The sequence below is a fragment of the Mustela erminea genome, chromosome 5 (assembly GCF_009829155.1).
Source record: "Mustela erminea isolate mMusErm1 chromosome 5, mMusErm1.Pri, whole genome shotgun sequence".
Classification (NCBI taxonomy): Eukaryota; Metazoa; Chordata; class Mammalia; order Carnivora; family Mustelidae; genus Mustela; species Mustela erminea.
In genome coordinates, this window is record NC_045618.1 from 116,528,156 (window position 1) to 116,551,316 (window position 23,161).

At 48.8% G+C, this 23,161-nt stretch overlaps 1 protein-coding gene across 4 annotated transcripts in view; it reads right to left on the minus strand.

Annotated features, from left to right (window-relative positions):
• Positions 1–23,161, minus strand: part of SLC8A3 (solute carrier family 8 member A3) — a 137,144-nt gene that overhangs the window by 103,465 nt on the left and 10,518 nt on the right. For all 4 annotated transcript variants that reach the window (XM_032344617.1, XM_032344618.1, XM_032344619.1 and 1 more), the window contains exon 2: positions 11,067–12,912. In XM_032344617.1, coding sequence (XP_032200508.1) covers positions 11,067–12,850 — 1,784 coding nt within the window. In that variant the 5' untranslated portion in view covers positions 12,851–12,912. The remainder of the gene's footprint in view (positions 1–11,066; positions 12,913–23,161) is intronic.

Sequence of the window (23,161 nt, forward strand, 5' to 3'; positions counted from 1 at the left end):
CCTGGAGGGAGCTCCTAATTGAATTACAGGGTGTCTCCTGAGCATGAGAGGCAGCCTGTACTCAGAGGTAGCTGAGTCCATGAACAGTCCAGGAACAGACCCTCCAAGGAGCAGTGCCAGGCAGGGGTCAGGCTGTGGAGAAGCTCAGGGACACCGGAGTTCAGAGGGCCCCATGGATCTCACTGCAACTAGGAGAGGAGAGGAGGCATCCCTGGTCTTCATACAAACTGGAAGTGGTGCAGAGACAGAAGACACGCCAGGAATTCACTCTGTTCATTCATTCGTTCATTCATTCATTCATTCAACAGACATTTTTTGGCATCTCTATGATGGGTGACAGGCATGGGGAAAAACTGGGTGCTGCTCTGCTCTGAGGACAGGGCCTGCCTGGGGACCATTTACCCCTGAGGACATCTTGTGCTTTTATCTGTGGGCACCCCACAAGCCAAGCCAATTAGCCATTCTTCTTTACAAGTCCTTCTGGGGTGACTACAGGAGAAGGTCACCTCTAAGGCCTCCTAACCAAATCCCAACAAGGGCAGGTGGTAATACTTCTGTGTATTACCTACCTCTTCTGCCTGAAGAGGCCCCCTCTTCTACAGCAACTCTAAGTTTGTATCTAGATTCTTGTTAGTTAACATTCAGGGTCGTATTAGTTTCAGGTGTACAATGTAGTGATTCAACACTTCCATACAACACCCAGTGCTCATGACCACAAGCGCACTCCTCAATCCCCGCCCCGCCATCCCCCTACCCACCTCCCCTCTGGGAGCCCTCAGTTTGTTCTCTAGAGTTAAGAGTCTGTTCCTTGGTTTACCTCTCTCTCTCTCTCTTTTTCCCCTTTGCTCATTCGTTTTTGTTTCCAAAACGTTTGTTCAGGCCCCCTGGACCTGAACACACGGCCCTGCAACCAACTTTGCCCTCTTGCCCAGGCAGCAGGCCAAAGCATCACCCATGGGTGGTTCCTGGTCATAAATGGCACAAGCAAGAGTCCTGGGGCACCAGCTTGGGCACAGACGTGGCAGAACCAGCAGTCAAGGGGGATGATCCAAACTTCTGGGCTGGGTGTTAAGGAGTTTATTTGGCCCTTGCCAACATCCCTAAGCCCAGGGGCCCCTGAATTAAAAGGAAAGCAGCCAACTCTTGCTGTCAAGGAAGGGATAGGGGATACGCCCTTAGCTTCTTCCATCTGAGGAAAAGAAAGCCTGCTTCTTTCAGCTTCATACCTTATTCTTAGGCTAAAATATAGAACATTGTAGAAAGAATGTGTAATTTTGAATCAGAAGATCTTGGTTTTGATACCTGCCCTTAGAAGCTCTGTGTTCTAGGACAAATTACTTAATACTTCTTAGACTCGGTTACCTAATCTGAAGAAAATGATAATGTCACTCCTAAGGTATGACAAAATCCTTACTTTTTAAATATGTTCATGTAAATATTCCAAGTTTTATTACGTTAAAAAAAAAATAGTAGTCTTTCCCCCAAGGTCCGAACAACGGTGATGCCTAGGTACCAATACCACACCCTATAGACTGGTATAGTACATTCTGATACGTTCTCCGTTATCCTGATCTCCCCTTGGGGTCACCTTCATCAAAGTACCTTTAAACAATTAGTGCCTAATAGTTTTAGAGCATTTTGTATCAGTTCCTTTGAAAGTCAGCCCTTGGCTGTGTTCATTCTACTCACTCCCCAGCCCCCAAACTAGAAAGTGTATTTTCTTCCAGCCATCCACATGGGTTAATTAAATGCCATTCCTCTTTGCTTTGGCTAGAATTAGATTAACTCATTGTAGTAACACAACTTATCTTTTGCTATTATGAAAAAAATGAAAATCTAATTAATTTTCAGCGAATCTTCTAAAACATGGGCTCCATGAGGAGGGGCAGATAATTAAAATGGCCTGTGTAGGGAGCTGGCTGGGAACCACTGATCTAGCTTATGAAACCCACTAGCTTAGCAGGGGTTCTGGAAGATTCCAGTCTGACAAGGAAATCATCTGCTTCGTGTGTCCAGCGGGGACTTACAGATTCATCTGGGGAATAGAAGAAAGTGCTATTTTATGTAGGTTAAAGAAGAGAGTGATTCAGGAAGTTTCTTCCCATCAGGACTGGCCCCATGTTAGAGGGTAACTTCACGCTAATGCACCTTACTGAAACGGAAACTCTGAGATTCTTAATCCCATGAAGTTCCTTCCATCTCTTCCCCCAGGACTAGAGGTTCCTTCTTGTAGCCACAGGTGAGCCCAGAAACCAGCCTCAAAAGTCCTTTCCAAGATGGTCCCCTGGACCATCGCTAGGAACTGACTGCAGTTGACAGGACAGGAGCCCTATCTCACAGCTTAGCCCTGTGCCCAGGGACACAGGCAGCTGACAGTCACACACTGTTCCACCTGGAGACGGGAATACTCTGGCTTCCGGGGAGCTCCTGGAAGCGTGTCAAGTTACAGCTCCAAAGACAGAGAGGGGGTGCCTGCTGGCTCCAGCTACGTCCAGCCGACCAGCTGTCTGGCTGGGGAGGGGTGGCAAAGGAAAGCCTGTCACTCTGTCCCTGGCGAGCACAGGAGGGAGGACAGCTTTCTGTCCTGGTCTGGAACACAGGCAAGTCTGGAAATTCAAACCCAGGAAGAGGCTTTGAAAGTGACTCAGTACCCAAATAGCACAGTTGAAAATGACATCGGCTCATCTGACTCTAGTCTCCTGGAGAGGACAGACTTTAGGGAGGGGGGAGAAGGGACACCAGTAGCTTTGAGATTTATGCCACCGGGCATCGAATGTTTTCTGTTGACCTGGACTGAGGCCACTTTGATCTCAGCTGCTGGTCTGTGGTCAGCTTGATGAACTGATCAAGCTGGGGCCTCCTGAGGGGGCTCTTTCTCCCGTTCTCCAGCCTGCGGCCCCAGCACAGACCACAGTGAAATCAGTGCTCTCTTGGCAGACCTTCTAGATGCTGGTTTGGAGGTGACAGATGACTGTCTCAGCTGGTGCTATTTTCTAAGGGACGCTGTCACCACTGACAGACACAATTGCTTAGGTAGCTTACCATGGAATCCTTGTGGCAACTTCATTTTTCTACCCCACCGTCTGGTTCTGGCAGATTAACTATTGGGGTCAGGGGATCTTGGCTTGACTCAGGGCAACCAAGACATATCTGGCCAGTGGACTTGGACATGGCCAACTTGGGGAGAAGGGGGAGGGAGAAAAAAGGACTCATAAGATTCCCTCTCTTGAGAATTTGAGGTAGAAGATCCTTCCAGGGAAGAGCCAAGAGCTAAATGGAAAGAGGAGCCGTGCGCTCAGACAGTCGGTCTGTGAGGTCTCGCCGCAAGCTAGAAGCAATACGGGGAAAGGCCACAGACAGAAACAGAGACTCGGGAGACAGAGACCATGTGGGCCAGCAGGGAGAGCATCAGAAAGAGGGAGTGGTCTCGAGGGCTCCCCTGCCTGACAGTGTTTGGTGCAGATCCCTACAATGCAACCTTCTCGTCTTAACAAACAGTCAGGCAGAGACTTTGCGATGAAGGGAAAAGGGCACCACCATGAGTGGTTTGCTTCCTGGGAGACATCAGTCTTCTTGGGATTATTGGGAAGATCATTCTCTCTGTCCAAATGACAGGCTTGCTGAAGGGATGCTCCCAGCTCGTTCTTGATCACTCGAAGAAGGCATAGATCAGACAGGAGACACGAGGCAACCCCAGTACAGATGCCGGCGGTGGGAGGGACAAGGATGCAGGAAACAGGATAAGAATAAATGAGGAGAGAGACTCAAGGGGGCGGAGAGGAAGGCACTGAGTGTGGCGGGAGTGGAAACCACAGCTCTCGTGGCGACAGCACCTGATGCGTATAGAGTAGAGAAAGAAAGTCTGCAGCTCAGGACGTTTGGAAGAGACAGTGAGTGTAAGAAAAGAGTATTCAAACAGAAAATAAGGTGTGAGTGGGGTATAAAGCAAACACATCCGGGGATTTGCAGCCAGGGCCTCGGTGAGCCCCACCGTTGGCGGTGGAGCTCGCCCCCGATCACCACGGCTGGGACAGACAGGGTCAGGCGGTAATGGGGTTCACAAGGAGAAATCATCTGGCACTCACAAGGCAACACCCAAAGATACACAAATCAAGGCCAATGGCTCCAGAAAGATGTGGACCACTAGGGAGGAGAAGGGGTATTAGTCATCTATAATCTATAATTTGGTTTGCAGCCATGTTCTGAGTATTGAGTTTATTAACAAGATGTCCTATTTTGAAAGCACCAATTAAAGCACCCCCAGCAGAGCATTGTCTGTATCTGGTTTGTGAACCCCAACCGCCAAGTGGTAACTGAACTGGGTTCAGGCAGGGACAGGTTAGCCACGTTAACCAGGTTCCGTCCCTGTGTGCTGACTCTTAGCTGGAGGTGGGGGTCAGGGTGGCGCCGCACCCGTCACTAAGCACAAATGTATACATACACTCGAATGGTGATTCCGTTTTCAGAAAAACAAACTTCTCCATAAAGAATTAAGTTCCACCTTCAACTTTATCTCCATTTCTGGGTGCCCAGGGAATTTCCTACTTGGGTACCTGGCAGGTGGCAGGGATTGCAATAGAATTCCGATGAATGGTAACCATCACACCACCGGAGACTGTCTGCCTGGTGCTTTCCTTCGTGGTCATTTAGCAAAACCCTCAAAGCATCTGATTCCGGCAAAATGCTTCTGACTTGTGCAGAATTTAAATATGGGGATTTTGCTCTATTTGCAGATCAAGGAGTTCTCGCCCTCCAACTGTCCATTACATACGACTGACTCTATGCCAAGGCTTTCTATTGTTTCTGAAAGCATAGCTCAGTTTCTCGTTTAAAAAAACAAGAAAACAAGATCTCGATTGAGCTCTAGACTCTACTACCTTCCTTGTGGAACTGACAGCGTCACAGCCAATGGGTAGAGAAGAAATCAAGGCTCATGCACCACCCAGCTACACTGGCGAAGTTGATGAAAGGCTAGACAGCAAGAAAGTCCTCCCCACTTGCCCACCTGGCTTTGCTCCTGTCTATCATTCTTGTGAATGAACAAGGAACTGTTGACCAGAAGAACCAGAAGAACCAAAACAAAATAACTGCGGCTCATGGGAGGATATCCATCAGTATCTCTTTATTATTACTAGTAGCCTGGGGCCCAACTAGCTCCCCTCCAAGAAGGAAAGCCACTGAGGGTAATACTTCTTCGTTTCCCGCCTAGCCAGTCATGTGATCGTCTCCAATTGCCATGCTCCTGTCTTCTCAAACCAACCTACGTTCTGGCCGGTGGACTCTCCAACCGTGCACTGCTGCACTGTCGTGTACGGGAAGGCAAGGCAGCATGAGAAGAGCAGGGGTGGGCACACCAGGTGCTGGGCTGCATACGATCTCCAGTCAAGTCAGGCAGAGGGCATGCTGAGTGGTCCAAGGCTGCCAGGAGACACTGTACCTCAGCCCCTCGAATTAACTTGGAAGGCTCTGGACTTGTGCAGTTGTTGTTGTTGTTGTTTTTTTAAAGGATTTTATTTATTTATTTGACAGAGAAAGAGAGAGATCACAAGTAGGCAGAGAGAGAGGGGGAAGCAGGCTCCCTGCTGAGCAGAGAGCCTGATGAGGGACTCGATCCCAGGACCCTGAGATCACAACCTAAGCTGAAGACAGAAGCTTTAACCCACTGAGCCACCCAGGTGCCCCAAGGACTTGTGGAGATTTTTGTAGATGTGTCCAGTTTAAGTAGACTTGGGGTGCCTTATGGATCCCAGAATTGGAATATGACCTTCTTTGACATCATCTTTGACCATTTCAGTAATTATGAAAAAAAATGATCAGGATGTAAGGTCTTTCTGGGCACACTATCCAAAGCTTCTGCTAAGAAGGTCACATAGCCTTTCATCACTCCTGTGGGCCCAGAAGGGAAAGCACTAGAGTTGAGCAGCCCTATCTGATATGTTCCCTCGTACTATTAAGTACTCCATTCCACAGCTGGCTGAGCTATGGATTCCCTTCATCAGGACCACTCGGAGCCACAGACGGAGCTCCTCTGTGAGTTCCATGAAGCCATGGGTCTTGGTAACCCACTGTTTACCATTGTCTGGAGAGTGATCTTGTTACCGGAGGTCAGGCACTGGAGGCAGAAGGAAAGTGAAAGGGAGGGATGCTGCCTGAGGGAGCATGACCGTGACCTCCAACCTGCTCCTACCCTCACTAACCTTGCAGCCTGTGACTCTTTTCAAGCCCAGAAGGGCATTCTAGGGTCAAATAATCTCCCCGATGGCAAGGGAAGAGACTGTCCAAACACCCTGCTGAGCCAAAGAGAAAGAAAAGGCCTACTGTGTTCCAGTTAATTTGGAGAAGGTGCAAACTGTCCTGGAGCATGCCAGATTTTGATGGAAAGATTCCCCGGGGTGGAAACTTTACAGAGAAAGCACACCTGGAAGAGAATGGCCTGCAGAATTTTGAAAGATTGTCATTATTTCATGGAACGAGGTCCCGTCTACAAGTTACCAGCACTGTCTAAAAGACATCCCAGCTATGCTTGTCACACCTTTTCTCAGGAAGAGATCTCGAAGACAGTGGTTGGTTTTTGGTGTTTTTTTTTTTTTTTAATTTCTATGGGTTCACTATTTTTCTTCCTGAACAGTCTCAAGGTGAGCCAAGAGATTAAAAATAGTCCATAATATGTTATTATTCTAAGTTAGGATATTAGTCATGTCATACCGTTGGATCTGTACTTCCCGAACACCGTTCCAAAGTTAACATTGTTCCGATGGATAAAAATAAGAAAGTCCAAACCGGGAGGGGGAGACGTTAAATCAGTAGGCTCCAAAAAGACCTTGCCAGCTCTAACTTTCTAACCTGTCTAGCTGTGTGATATCGGACAAGTCACTTTCCCTCTCTGAATCTCAGCTTCATGATTTAGAACAGCGGGAGGTCAGATACCTTCAGGCTTTAACATTCTAATTGGATGGGAAGCTATGAGGCACAGCTAACATGCTCTTCTCTTCCACAGAGGCCTATGCCATTTAATTGTGCTAGATTTTGGCCTTTGCCTCTTTGACACTGGAGATTCTGAGTATTCTCAGAGAGAGACCCCAAAGGTCTGTGAGCTGCAATATTCTGTTATTCTGCAGAAACACCCCGTGAGTCTGGGATACAGGAGCAGATGCAGGTTTAGGGAGCGAGATGAACGGGCCAGCAGCACACCCGTGTATCTCCATGAGGTTTTGTTATTGTTTGCAGGAGGCTGTAATTCTAAGGAGGTGCTGTAGTGGTAGTCACAGAGGTGGGGATTCTTCTAGATCATTAAGATGTCAACAGGCTCTCTCTCAAATGTCAAGCGTTTATTGGAATGTGGGATTAAGGGCGTCAGGCGCCCACCCCCGCTCTGTCTGCTTCACTGCCACGTCCTCCGCGAAGGTTGCTGTAGAAGTTTCTGTGGTGTCACACACACAGCGGACAGCTTTCATTTCTCTTTTATTGAGCGTCTCTCAACCAGAGCACTTCTCCCGGTGTTTTGATCTGTCTGCATACCTAGTAGCCTCTTCACTGGAGAAGATGCTTGAGAGCTGAAATGCCCGTCTGTCCTATTCATGTATCTATCTCTGTCCCCAGGAATGCATCTGGTACATAGCAGACATCTCATAAGTGTTTGTTGAATGACTGAGCACCTTCGATGAGCAGGCACGGGGCTGCAGGTGCGTTGTCTTCATGTTTGCACGTATGTTTACCACTCCCCTGCAGGAGAAAGAGCGCTGTTCCTGACATTCCAACTGAGTATCTAGGGCCTGGACAGGTGAAATGACTTGTTCAAGTTACACAGCTGGGGAGTGACAGGTGCACATCTGTGTGTCAGACCTCAGAGTTCATGGGTTTCCTATCCTCCTGTGGTGCTAAGGACATCTTTGAAGAAGTAAAGCCTAAAACCAAACAACTGAATTCACAGCCCAATGGTATCGGCAGAGCACAGGCCTGGCTCCAACCTGAGTAGGTTTTTAGAAGCCCTTACTGAGGGCGACACTGCCAGCGCTCCCAAGCTTGGTGAGCAAAGCAAATTACGGGGAGAGGGAGGGACTGGAAGGTGGAAGTGCTCCAGGCCTTACCCAGCTTCCGGCTAGGAAGGCCACTTTCCCTCCCTGGTCTCAGGGTTTGGCCCAGGGCTTTAGAGCATTTCAGCTCTAAGCTGGGACCAAAGGCATCAGGAGCTTGTTAGAAACGTAGGATCTCGGGCCCTTCTCTCAACCTTTTGAACTGTAATCTGTGTTTTAGCAAGCGTCCTGGATGGTTCAGAAGCACGTTAAAATTTGAGAAGCACTCCTCTAGAAGTTATTCTAAGGTCTTTTCTGGCTCTAATATTTTAGGAATCTGGATTAGGAATCTTTACAGTCACCCCAAAACCAGCAAGTTAATGAATTAGGGTCACAGAGCAATCCAAGTAGCCCAATCATCTCAACAGTGTCTTCTAAAGAATATTGTTAACTCACTGATATTATTATTAATGGCCTATTAATTTCCTAAGTACCTACCATATACAAACAACACAGCATACAGTATCTTGAATCATCACGACAGCCTTGCAAGAGAAATTGTATTATCCCTACTTTACCAATGAGGAAATAATCTCATAAATTAATAAAATTTCCCCTGGCTACCTGGAGAAATCAGAACTAGAACCAGAATCATAACCCAGAGTATTTACAGCCCATGCTTTTTCTGGTACCTCCCACTGCCTCTCACAAAATCATAACCTAAAGTAAGAAGGGTAGGGCTACGATGCAAAGACAGGTGACTAGCAGGTTATGGACTCATTCTTCTGCAATGAAGAAAACCAAAAAGGTAGGCTAAGGTCTACTCATGCCTAAAAAATAGCTGGCAACCTAGCCTGTTCCCCGAGCCCTGGAAGAGCTGGACCCGCATGTCAGACGTGTGGAGCTCGAGCTACATTTAAAACTGCTATCAGAAGGGATCATTCAGAAGCCCATTTACACCAAGATATTAATCAAGCCGAAAACACAAATAGGCTTGAGGAAGGGTTAGTCATACTCAGAGATCCAAAGTACACAACTGTTAATGGGACAAAGAAATGGGTGTCAAGCTTCTGACCTGTCCAAAAGGACTCTTCAGTGCCTGTGATAGGTAGGTACCGAATTCGAGAAACCACTAGTCCCTCAAATCACAGTCAGTGCTGGAGTTTTGATGTCATTTAACGCCCAACAATAACCTCTTACATACTGACGTTGCCATAAACACAAGAAGTTGCATGGAGTCTGTCTTCCCAACAAGGGCTGTCCTTCATTTATATGTAGAAACCCTCTCTCCAGAGCACACAGAAATGGGCAGTTGGACAGTATTCTCCAGAAGATGTAGGTTTTTACTTGGGTAAACGAATGATTATCCCTCCCAGCGAAATGACTACACAGAGCTCTAATCAATCAATTTGTCAATGGCTATTTCACTTCAAGAGACAGTGTCCCTGTTCCGTATCTGGCTGGTACAAATAGGACCTATTTGCTGGGTACCCATGTCTATGGTACAGAAAGTCCTAGAGTTGGGCAGGATCCACAAAAAGATCCGACCCTGCCTCCAGGCAAGGAAAGTATGGTTGTTCTGACTTTGCAGATGAAAGAGTTTAGTTCTCAAGCCGAGACTAAACGTCTTGCCCAGAGTCACGTTATCAGGAAAAGACTGAGGGTGGACAAGAGCACAGTCCCCCAGGGGGCTCACTCCACTCTACTGTCAGCACCTCCCAACCCCTTGGGTGCCCTGCCCCTTGCCTGGGCCTGGAGGAAGAGCTTCTGAGACTCCTCCCCCTCAGTCCTAGGGGCTCCCCTCTCTGTGTGTTCCATTCTTCATTCTCCTTCAAGTTGTATGTTTTCATTTCCCACTCCCAGTGTCTTTAGCAGGCTCTTGGAGCAGTTTGACATCCCCCCTTCCTAGATGCCCCCTTTGTCCTTCACGCCCCCTCCTGCGATGGCTTCTTGCTTGTGGATATGAGCAGGAATTCAGAGACAAGTTCCCGCCCTCCCCTTGGCCACCCTGGAAAGACTGGCTTCCCGTAAGCTGCAAATTCTGGGGAAAGTCATTCTGTTTCTTCTTCAAAGCTATTCATCTGAGAAAAACCAAACCAAATCAAAACAAAACAAAATGAACCCCAGAACACCTAGTACAGGAAGGTTCATTGGGGAGTGCTCTTACAGTGATCAAGGTCATGGAAGTGCGAACACACACCATGTCTGAAGGGCGAAATGGGCCATGAACCTGAGAAGTCTTCTGGGAGAATTCTAGACTGTGAAAAGAGAGGACCACACCAAAGGTGTATTTTCTCCCGCAATTCCCGAGAGGTGCCTGCTATGTTCCTTAGTCAGATTCTAGAGCTCACACCTGGGACCAAAGACAGGTGGCCACTGCTCTGGGAGTTCTGCTTCTGCAAGATGTGTCCCGTACCCAAGCCATACTGACTCATCTCACCTAGCCTGGGCAAGTCTCATACCATAAAACAGCCTACAGTCATTTACAGAGATTGCCAAGTTTCAACCAACCTTGCAATTTCCAAATTGAAGGAGAGATGCCTGAAATCTGGTTATAAAATACAACCTCATGATGGCCCTGGGGGGAAAAAACCCAGTGCCACTTGCTTCCCCGAGGATGCCCTGATTGGGCTGGCTCTGCCTCAGGATGGAAAGGCTCAGCCTCAAGGCTCACATGAGCCTCTGGTGTGAGGAGGGGAGGAAGGAGAGAACCAATGGGCCTCCTAGCTCCCGCTTAGTCACAAGAATTCTCCAAAATCTGACATCAAAACTTCTGTCGCCCCACATCTCTACAAGCCATATCATTCTGAGTTCCAGTGGATGGATTGTTCTGCATCCTTCGATCCTGCCAGGGAATTCCCTGCCCAGAGACCATTTAAAGTGAGAAAACCGAAGGAAGGTCTGGAAATGGACCCTGCCGGGGGTGCCTGCTGAAAATCCTGCACACCTGTGCTGGGACCCGAGTTTGACATTGACGCGATATGAGGAAGAACTGTAAGGACAGAAAGAGATGGCAAGGGATGGAGGGGGCTAGAATATAGAAAGGTTACTTACACTGTTTCATCATTCTTGAACTCCAGCTCCCCGTATGCGTCTTCAAAATCCTCACCACCACCCTTGGCTGTCCCCTCTACTGTCCTAAAGGGGACGATTACCGTGCCCCGGGCACCTGATGTCCGCAGAACCTTGACCTCCAAGACACCGATACTCTCGCTGACATGAATAGTGTCACATTCAAACGTGAAAATGCCTGCATGGTCATCATCCAAAATGGTGACTGTGGCCACATAAGGGGATACCAGGATGGCCCGGGGCAATGGGAGATTATTGAGGACTATCGGAGGGATCCCCTCCTCCAGCTGCTCCTCCTCTACACGGACGTTGCTCAACCTCACAAAAAAGTGTTCATCCTCCTCAAAGATGTCATCATCGATGATGCCCACCGAGAACTCCTTCTGGGTCTCTCCTGGCTTCAGAACCACAGTGCCCTCTGTGAACTCATAGTCCGCCCCGGCATTGGCAGAACCATCCTCTGTTTTGTAGTCCACGTACACGGTCTTGGACATGTCTCCTCCTTTCCTCACCACCGTCAGGAGGACGGCCCCGCAGTTCTCCAGGCACTGGTAAGAGCACGGGTCAAAGAAGACCTTCGAGACAAAGTCCTCAGGCTCATTGGTGTGCACCTCATTGATGCTGGAGGCCTTCTTGGCTTGTTCCGCCGCGTGCTTCTTCAGGACATTGCCTGCGCCTGTCATCATACGGGTAGCTTGGATCCGGTAGAAGGCACGACTCTTCTGTTGATGGGAAAGAGCGTAGTAATTGGCCATCTCCACCAGCTGATCTAAGTCCTTCTCTGGGTGTTTCTGCTTCAGATCCTTGAGAATCCGGATCATCTCCCTGCGGGACTCATCTACTTCCTTCCCTTCCACAGGCACCAGGTTCCCGTCCAGGAAGTGGGAATTCATCATTTTTCCGTCCATCTCAATGCCCTTGGGGTGGTCGCCCTCTGTCTCTATGATAATTGCTCGGTGTTTGTCTGTGCGATACTTTTTGTGCATGTATTTGTAGAAGAGCAGTCGCCTATCTGCCACCCAGGCCAGAAGGACACACACGGGGAAGAAGGAGAGAGTGAGGAGGCCTTCCCAAACCTGAACCACACCAGGGGAGAAGACTGCCAGGATCATATAGAGCCAGATGTAGGCGAAGATGCTCCAAGCAGCAGTGATGAGGAAGACTCGCAGGTGCTTGATCTTGCGAGTCTCTCCATCGGGGATCACATAGACGCAGATGCCAATGATGATGAACATGTTAAAGGCTGCACTGCCCACGATGGTAGAAGGTCCCAGATCGCCAGCAATGAACCCATGACCACACACCTCAATTAAAGAGAGAAGGATCTCAGGAGCAGAGGAACCCAAGGCCATCAGGGTCAGGTTGGAGACCGTTTCATTCCAGATCCGAATCGTCGTTGTGCTGGTCTCTCCATTGGGCTTTTTGATAGTCACCTCTCTCTCTTGGGAAGTGATGACTTCAATAGATGCCATAAAGCGGTCAGCAATGATGGACACCCCAAGGAACATGTATATCAGGGCCACAAAATAGACAATGACCCTGGCAATCTTGTCCCCAAGGGAAGGGTTCTCCGGATACCAGATTGGCAGGATGACACCCTCCTTGCAGTCCGATGACTCGGAACAGGACTCATTGTTCTGCCCTGTGCTGGGCACCTCCCCTGAGCCACCAGCCTCTGCCCGAAGACCATTCAGGAAGAGCACAAAAGTAATCAGCCCAAAATGGAGGAAGGCAGAGGTGAGAGGCTGCAACCTTAACCACGCCATACACGAGATTTAGCCGCTGGCTTCCACTGCAGCACCAATGGTCCTCCTGACAGGCCAGAGACCTAGAAAAGACCAGAGAGGCAGGGAAAGGCATGAGAAAAAGGGGGACAGCAAATGGCAGGTTCCCACCAATACAAATTGATGTTTCACCTTGAGCGACATATTGCACTAACATATGGGGCAGTCTCTCACTCGGAAAAAAAGATGTCAATGGGAGGCACGAATAGCGACTCTGTCCGCAGGACCATCTGGTGGAGACTCAGTGAAAAATGGCTTAAAAGAGCTGGGAATGTTGGTAATGAAAACATAAGTGATACCCTTCCAGTCCTGTCTCCAAACCCCGCTGTTATCCGCGAGAGTTCTCAAGAATCAACTGAAAATAGGCCAAGCATGACCCGAATCTTCATTCCTTGTAGTGTTTCTAGGGTTTGGGGGCTTCTTCCCCCCGCTGTTGTCATACTCAAGAATTCTGCATGACATACGTGTGCCAGAAGAGTACAGATGGAGCTGAACTTTTCTCATGGGTTACTCCCCCGGAAATAGAACACGTCACTCTGCATGCAATTGAGCCACTTGGGAAAAACTTCTTCCCCGAATGCAAAACTTCTACAAGCAAGCTGTAATTCTGACATTTCTTGGGAAATCAAGAGGACAGACAGCGTCGCGGATGCTCCCTGCAGGATAGCTAAACCAAGGCCCCCATCAGCTGTGCTCAAGCCCCAGTCCTCAGCCTCCTTAGCCCTCTAGCAAAACCTTCTTATGGGACCATTGAGACACTCAGTTACAGGAAGATGAAAATCAGCCAGCCACTCAAATTCCAAACCCAGACACTGAAAGGGCCAAGTGATAGAAATCACTATTAATAAAACATGCAAGTGGCTCTCGAATGCGTTTTTTTAAAACTCAAGGCAAGATTTGGGGGTGAAATGCAGCCCCACCTGCTGGCTGGGACCACTAAGAGGTGAGCATGAATTCAAGAGAATGGGAAGAAATTCAGCAGAAACTATGAGTTCATCTTTCCAATCACTGCCTCATTCAGATGCAATGAGAATGCACATAACCGTGCCATAGCTTTAAAAAACAAAAAGCTATTTGCCCATTACCTCTGCTACACCTCTGCTACAGCCCTGCAGGGTTCCTTGAGTAACAGAAGCATGCTAATTTCATCTGCACAGCACCTTACATGGTTTCAGGTCCTGTCCCCTGTCTCTACTACTTCCCATCTCAGAAAACAGCACCTCCATCCGCCGGGTTATGCGTGCTGGGCAATGAGTGTTGTTCATTTCCAGTCCTCCCTTTCACTCCTGTCCCTTGTCTACTCAGCACCCAGACTCTCCCCTCATCTCTACAAGCACCGTCAGAGCCGCCATCACCCCTCACTTCGTGAATCTACTGCAGTGACCTCTTCACTGAACTCCCCACTCCAATTCTCACACTTCCCCCACTTCATTTCCTTATACAGCAACAGTCATCTTTTCTAAAAAACCCCAGACCTATACTGTCATGTCCCTATTTGAAGCCCTGCTGTAGATTCCTCTTATCCCCCAACCTTTTTTAAAAGATTTTATTCATTTATTTGACACACAGAGAGAGTATAGGCAGAGGGAGAGGCAGGCAGAGGGAGAGGGAGAAGAAGGCTCCCCGACAGCAAGGAGCCCAATGTGGGGCTGGATCCCAGCACCCTGGGATCATGTCCTGAGCTGAAGGCAGATGTTAAACCACCTGAGCTACCGAGGTGCCCCAGTTCCTTTTATTCTTAATAGAAAGACTCTTTACTGGGGCACCTGGGTCGCTCAGTGGGTTTAGCCGCTGCCTTCAGCTCAGGTCATGATCTCGGGGTCCCGGGATCGAGTCCCCCATCGGGCTCTCTGCTCAGCAGGGAGCCTGCTTCCTCCTCTCTCTCTCTCTGCCTGCCTCTCTGCCTACTTGTGATCTCTCTCTGTCAAATAAATAAATAAAATCTTAAAAAAAAAAAAGACAAAAAAATAAAAAAAGACTCTTTCCTGTAACCTATGAAGTCTCCTCTCCCCTTTCATCTTCTGCCCCTCTCCTTCCTACCATATTTCAGCAACAGTGGCTTCATATCAGGCCCTGGAGATAACCAAGTTACTTTCTACCTCAGGACCTTTGCACACAACACCAACCACATGTGCCTGAAATGAGCATTTCTCCTTGGTACCCACACTCTTAACAATGCTTTAGATCTCAGCGTAAGTGTCACTGTCCCAGAAAAAATTATCCTCACTCCTTAAGACGGTCAACTTTCTCTGTTATGTCCTCTCATCACACTCGACTTTCCTTCACAGCAGTTTTAAAACTTTGAAATTAGATATTTACGGGATTATATAATTAATGTCTAGCTCAGCCATTAAACTCTGAATGAAATCAAGGCAAAGACTATGTTTATTCTGTTTATCTTGGTATCCTAAGTAGTCAATTAGTAAGTGCTCAGTAAATGGATGTTTTTGGAACAAATAAATACAGCCACTAAGGAAGCTTCTTCGGTGCTATCAGCTGAGTTGTGTCCCCTCCCCCCAACTCATATGTTGAACCCTTAGGCTCCAGTGTGACTATATTGGGAGACAGGGCTTTCAGGAGATAGTTAAAGTTAAATGAGGGTATAAGAGTTGGTCCTACTCTGATAGGATTGATGGCTTTACAAGAAGAGGAAAAGAGAGAGCGCTCTCTCCCCCACCACACGGTGAGAAAGTGGCCATTGGCAAGCGAGGAAGAGAGCTCTCACCAGAAAATGAATTGGCCAGCACCTTGATCTTGGACACTGCAGCCTCCAGAACTGTGAGAAAATAAATTTCTATTGTTTAAGCTGCCTAGTCTATGGCATTATTACGGCCGCCTGAGCTGAGTAATACACTCAGACATCGGCCTTCTTTAAAGCCACTTTATGACCCGAATTACAGCCATTTGCTTCAGGAAAAAATAGATCTCACAGACAAATCCTGACTAGATTTCAGAGGCTATGTATGACCTCTCAAAATCCCCAAGGCTGGTACTCAAAGAGAAATTCCCCTCAGGACACCGTGCGCCCGGGTGCATACTGTAATCATGAAGGCCTCCCTTCCAAAGAGCTCCGTGGATTAACTTGGTTTCATATTCCCCAGAATGGCAGCCCAGTGCTGAGGCCGCCTTCCCCTTAGTCTAGGTACCGGCCGTCATCACAGCACGTGCTCAAGGCTTGGACCTCACTCAGAAGAGGTTATGAGGCTGACGGTGGAAGAGGGGGGTGGCTGAAACTGTTTGGTATCCATGTCAGAGGCTGAAAAGTCTCTCATAATCTGCGATGTACACAGAGAACTACCACCCCCCCAACACACACAGGTTTGGCACTCACCAGCCCCAGAGAACTGTGGACAGAGAAGGATCTTGGCACCCTGCCTTGACCTCTGTAAACCCTCCATTTTGTGGATTCTGATAAGCCCCATGCAGTAGGAGACAGAAGGTGGGCGCAGCTGGAGCAGCTCTGGGATCAAGAGCCCGCCTGGTGATGGGAGGTGGCAGCTGCGTGGGCCCGCCATCCCGAAGGGGGTGGGCCATCCACAGGTTAGGGAAGAGGGCTGGCTTTCTGCAGTCAACGGACATGGAACGCATAGGCAGTAGAGTCGTCCCGACCAACAGAAGACAAGGACCCCCACTCATCTTACGCAGCACGAGAATAAGGAAGATCATGTGTCTTTGCTCTCCTTGGTCTTGCAAACACCTGTGGCAATGGGTTTCTGTAGGGAATACGCTGTCAACGTGGTCAGAATCAGGGCCAACTTTAGAAAGACAGAAAATGAATGAACAGAAGGAAAAGAGGAAAGAAAACAAGGCAGGAAGGCAACTAGGAGGTACTTAAGTCCTTGGAATTGAAGGTGGAAAATGGCCTGTGAATTCCCAATTGTTCCTTCTGCCCCTGCCAGGCAATGGTTTCTGTCCAAGATGGTTAGGGGGAACGTGGACACTGCGGATGACTGGGCCAATGGTCACTTTTCTGTGCTGTTACTGCTGGCCCCAGACACATCGGAGGCAGATCCCAACCTACTGGGGGTCCACCCCAGCTCCTTCAAAACCCAAATGATCTTCTATGGTTCTTAATCAGCCCTAAGGTGTAGTCAGGGATATGACTCAGCTTGAGAATGCCAATATCACCCCAAATAATGAAGACGTTAATAACAGTCACTAACACACATAAGTGCTTAGTGTGTGCGTAACGCTAAACACTTCCTCACTTAATTTTCATAACGATCCTATGAGATTAGTACTATTTTTATCCCTGTTTTCCATTTTGGGAAACTAAGTCTTAATTAAGTCATTTAATCAAAGTATAAAGCAAGGAAGTAGGAGGTCCAGAACTCACACACAGATGACATAAAATGTATGGCTTCAACCACTCCATTTTACTACGATGTCCCAACTTTGTTGCAGAATGTCTGTGGCTCCCCGTCAGCTTCCAATTTTCTGTGGATTTAGAAGCAATAGCACGGACCCATCCACCCTGACAGGACAGACTGACCATTTGGCAAAGCTGCCTGGTCTCCAGGCTTTGGGGGTGTCCCGGCTGCCTGAGGGGACCTCCCAGCTGAGTATTCTCCTTCTCGCCAGTTCAAAACTCACTAAAGTCAATGGCTTGCCAGGCTTGGTACTAGATGTCAACGGGCAAAATGAACAGTAAGACACAGGCTTTGCCCCCAAAGGTACAATGCAGCAGGGGATGCACAAATACGCACTTTTACTACAGGAAGTGAACGCACGGGGGCAGAATGCTGGGGGCACATGAGGAGGGCAGTGAGCCAGCCTGGAGAGTCAGGGAGGCGTTCGGAAGGAAGCGATCCTTTAAATGAGTCTTCAAGCACAAGTGAGCTTTCGTCAAGAAGAAGGAAGGACGGACTGGAGGGACGGAGGAGAAGGGGGAGGCGCAGGGAGGGGAAAGGAAGAGAAGGAAGAGGGACATGGAGTCCAAAAGGAGAGCCTCTTTGGCAAGGAGGAAGACATGGAGACGTGGAAAAAAGCCTGCGGTGTGCCTGCGGTTATACGGGATTCAGTGTGAGGCCGGAGGCATGACGATGAGTGCCCGGGAGACTGGACACGTAGGGAGGACTCCGTTCCTGGCAAGTCTTACATGACAGGCTGAGAAGATGCATTTCATCCGAAGGGCAGTGAAAAGCCCAAGACAGGTTTTTAAACAGGAGGATGACATGGTCTGATTTGTCCTTCAGAAAACCCAATTTGGCTAAAGGGTTTAAGATGGCTGTTTAAGAGGAACAGGACTGAAGCGGGAAGATGAGCTAGACACCCACTGGAAACAGAACAAATACCGATAAAGAGGACGGGCCTGGGGTGTTTCTGCCATGACCCTCGGTCCCCATGTCATGTTCCTCCTCCTCAGCCTAACCAATGCTCCAGCTCAGCCCATGGCTTCTCATCCCTTTCCTGGATTATTTTCCAAACACCCCCAGGGCCATCTGCAAGGTGTCTGTGTCCTCAGCAGTGGCTCCTGACATCTTTTAATATCACTGGCAAATTTAATTAAAGTCACTGTTCCTCTGCTCTTCCAGATCATTAATAAAACAGTGCCACCAGGCCAGACGGAGCAAATTCTCCCTCCTGCTACGCCCTCCGCTTTCTCCAATGGGAACACTGCTCCAGGCCTGTCACCAGCCTGAGTAGAGTCGTCCGGCTCTGCTTCTAAATCTGGGCCCCAGCACGGGCGTCACGGCCAATCCACGTTCAAGTTTTCAGGCTGCACTGAACGCCATGTGTCAGCCGAGTGCAAGAGCACAGTGTCTTTTCCTGCACTTCCCTGGGGTGGGGGGAGTCGGTGTCCAGTCCTCTCTGTGGCAGAGCTCCCCAGACACTCAGGAGCGACACCCTCGCACTCTCTGGAGTAGGAAAGTGGTGACCTCGGCCACTTAGGTGGTTTAACGGTCACCACAGGGCCTTGGATCCAAGGAGGAAAACACAATGATGCTGGACCAGGGACATTATTATTTCTGTGAATCTTGATAGTGAATGAAGATGCTATTATCCTCATGTTCTGTTTTACAGATAAGCTCATTCGAACGCCCAAAGATTAAGTAATTTGCCTGACACTGCAGGGAGCAAGTAGAAAGCAAAGCATCTGAATACTGGCAGCACGACTTTGGGGCATCTGGAGTCACCCACTGGCTTGGGGTGTGCCCTGGGCTTGGAGCTGCCTTGAAGCACGGGCCCAGGAAGGATGGGGTAAGCCTGTCTGGTGGTGCCGTTCTCACCACAAGCTCAGCAGCTCTCCGTACTCTGGGGCAGCCTGGGGCGGTGAGGGAGCCCCAGATTTGAAAGCAGGAGCTAAGAACTGTTTTCACGAGCTATAAAATTTTAAAGAGTCCCTGCACCTCTCAGGCAATTAGCTTCCTCGTCCAGAAAACTCACGTCAGGTTGGATGATCTCCACAGGACAAAGATTCTCTGATCGCAGGGAGGCGTGTCTCTCCAAAGACAAGGAACCAAAGGGACACGTTCACGTTAGCTTGGCCCCAAGCAGTGTGAGAAACGGGCACAGAATTCAGACTCCCATGGAGCCCTCTGAGAAGAAGAGGGTAGGTGAAGTCAGGATGGTAGGAAGATGCGGCCCAAGGAAAAGGCAAGGAGAGCCTACCTTCTGGACTAACCAAACGCACGTTGGATCAAATTCATTTTTTAAACAACCACTCTTTGAATGCCCACCCCAGGCCAAACGCTATGCTTGGGGAGTAATGCCATGAACGAGCTATGCCCTGTCCTCAACCTTAGAGTTTTTCTTCTGATAAGGGATAGAGACAAATAAGGAATTCCGGGAATCACTGGTTATGATGACGTCACGGGAAGTCCTATCTGCTCCTTGTGCAGCTCTGAGCTCCCAGGTTGGTCCCTGTACTCCTTGCTTCAAACCATGTGGGCAGTGGCTGCAATGCAGCACGGCTTCATAATATAAAGAATCTTGCAGTAGTATGTGATACGGCATTTTACAATTCTTGCTTCTCCGGTCTCATGAGATTGGCAGATGCGCCTTCCCTAGAAGTCCCCCAAATTCTTAATGACATCCAAACCGTAGGATAACCTCACGGAACCCTGCTGACATTCTCCTAGGCACTATCACACCAGCAGAGGAAGCCCCCTGGGGCTGTGTCCAGGAGCAGCAGCCTCAGCCTCCTTGTGGTTTGTATAATCCACTTTTAAAATGACAACAAAAACAATAATCATATCTATTTACCAAGAGCCTACTCTACGGCCAGCATTGCATTAAGCACTTTCCCAGCTGCTACTCAATACCTAAGCAGCCCACAGTGAGACAATCATTATTGTCCGTGTTAGAAATGAGGGGACTTGGGCTCAGAGATTAATAAGCCACCCAAAGGCCACTAGATGAGCAAGGAGCACAGCCAGGCTATGAAGTTTGGTATGTCAACTGCCAAAATCTGTTTTCCCAACCTCAGGGGGTAAAAGGGAGGTTGGAAGAGTAGGGTAAGAATCTGGTGCCCTTACATCAAGAACCAAGAGCCCCCAAAACCTCTACCTCCTTTGGAAACCCTGCCCTGGCAATGCCCTCTTCCTCCACCTTCAAAACACCTCATTCACTCTCCTGTGTTCCTCTAACCACCCCTGAAGGACTTACACTGACCTGGGCTTACAAGCTCGCATGTCTACCTTCTACACTTTTTTTTTTTTTAAGGCTTTGTTTATTTTTTGACAGAGAAAGAGCACAAGCAGGGGGAACGGCAGACAGAGGGAGAGGGAGATGCAGACTCTCTGCTAGGCGGGGAGCCTGAAGCGGGGCTTGATCCCAGGACCCCAGGATCATGACCTGAGCCGAAGGCAGATGCCTAACCACTAAGCCATCTAGGATACCCCCATCTTCTACAATCTTATGGGAACCCCCTGAGGGATCTCAATGCAGTTTTGGGCAGATTGATTGATTGATTGATTTTTTTAGGACAAGTGGTCATAAGCAGTGGAACACTCTTGTTAGGGTCAAGAGGTTCAACCTGAACTGACATCCTCTCTGCCTCTAAAATTTTATGAACTCAAAGGCTCATTGATTCCATGACTCTAAGGATTACCAGACTCTGTGGAAGCCAGAGGACTTTTAGCCTCCGCAAGTCCCTGACAGATCTAGGGAGCCAGGAACAAGGAGAGTGGGCCAGAGATAGGAAGAGAAGTTGTATTCTCCACTTATGTTCTGCTTCTCCCACTGTAGGACCTGCAATAGCTTCTAAGTCATCCCCCAAGCTGGAGGGAGGAATGGAGTTGGGACCGCATGCTGGAGAGCCCTGTGCATTCAACTAACTTTGGAGCTCTAGAACATTCAGACATCTGGACCCTGCTCTAAACCTAAGTTTTGGACTCTCCAGGAGGGGAGCCCCAATATCTAGGTCTCTTAATTAAAAGTTCCTTACCAGATTTTGAGGTACAGTCAAGGTTGAAAAGCCTGGGAGAGAAGAGAAGGGATGCAGCCTGACTCTGACACCAGCAGCTCAGTAATTCCAACCATTAGAGACTTTCTCTGGCCAGGAGAAGAAGTCTTGGTGTCTAGTGAGCTGACTCATGATGGGTACCCGAACGTCTTTCTATGTACTAGACAAACCACACTCCCCGACTCTCGCTTTCATACCTTGCCAAGGGTATGCCTATCCACACAAGTAGATTTTCCCTTTGTCTCCCTCTAAACCTACTGTCTGCTGGGTTTATACTTCTACTAAGGAAATGTAAAAGATCCAGGGTTCCCTTCTTTTCATGGGAAAATGATGCAACCTATCCACTTTCAGCAGGGCAGGTTCTTAGCTATTTTCACTTCCAGTGATGGGAGCTTAGGTTGGCTTGTTCACACTTTTCCTTCTGGTCTCTTAGTCTGTTCGTTCATGTGTTCATTCATTCATGCATGCACACATTTGAATGAAACCCAGTGTATGCGTCACAGGTTGATTTTCACGGAATTATGGTGAGGAAGTTACTCAGATTTACTCTGATTTATACCTTCATTTTTTTTTTTTTGCACACTCAAAAAATAAAAATTAAAAGTTCCTAGAGGGTAGGAATTTGTATCTGTTTTGGTATTTCTGTATCCCCAGTGTCTATCTCAGTGCCTGGCATATAGTGGTTACTCTGTATATATTTACTGAATGAATAGATACATTGAATAAATGGGCAAAAATAGAAGGCATAATATCCAGTGATTTCTCCCACGCTTGGCAGTGTTCAAATGGAGCAGCCCATCTGTCAGGGATGCTGGGAGCAAGGTTTTTCAAGTTTGAGTAGTATGAACGAAAAATAATCCCCTTTGAGGAGCGCTCACTTCACTGAAGAACAGTGACAGAAAACCAAATCATCACAACAAAACAAGTCCTAGACGTGGAAGCGTGTGTGATGCGCCAAGAGAGCGCAGAGCAAGGCTGGCCTCGCGCTGTCTGCAGTCATCAGGGCCGGGTGCATGAACCGGGTTTGAGGAATGAACAGGACTTCACTGGGTGGAAGTCAGTGCATCTCCGACAAAGAACAGAAAGCCTATGCTCACGGGCGTGAAGGAGTCTGGCGGAGCAGTGTCTGCTTCGAGAAGGGGGAGCAGTGCAGCTGAAGGGCAGGGCCCTGGGCAGAAGCTGCAGAGGCAAGCGAGGAACAGTTCGTAAAAGGCCTCGTACCCCCAGCCAAGGACTTACAGCATTATCCTGGGAGCAACCAGGAGCCCCTGGCACTGATTCAATCATGGGAGGGACAAGAGTGATGGTTTTCCTTTGGACAGGAGACCTCGCCTGAGGACCATGGGGGAGCCAGGCGGGGGAAGGAGAGCAGGGCAAGACAGGAGGCAGGAAGACGGGCCCAGAGGCTCTCTCGGCACCTGAGTGCACCAGGACTGGAACCAGAACCAGAACAGACGCAGTGAGAGTGGGCCTGCGGTGGAAAGTGTAGGTGTGTGAGCTCTTTCGGAAGAAGCATCCACGGAGACCAGCGGAAAACGGGAGAGCACTGAAAAGAGAATGAAGAGGCATAGCGAGGACCAGACCGCATCAGATTGCTGGCTGTCCCACTGGCCCTGCCACGTCTGTCCTGCATCAGGGATCTCCAAGCCCAAAAGCAAGGGAGCCACACAAAACCTGCTGAACTTAGATGCATGTTTCGCATTCGGGACATCCTGCAACAGAGGAGGCCAGCAAGGATTCCGGGCTCTCCCGGAAGACAGCAAGTAGGCCCTGGAATTCAACTAAAGCACCAGATGCTGCCCACTCAAGTCAACATGGTAGCTCTCTGTTGAGTCAGTCGTCCAGACTGTGATAAGCTCTGGAAATGGGGTGATGAGGCAGGTTTG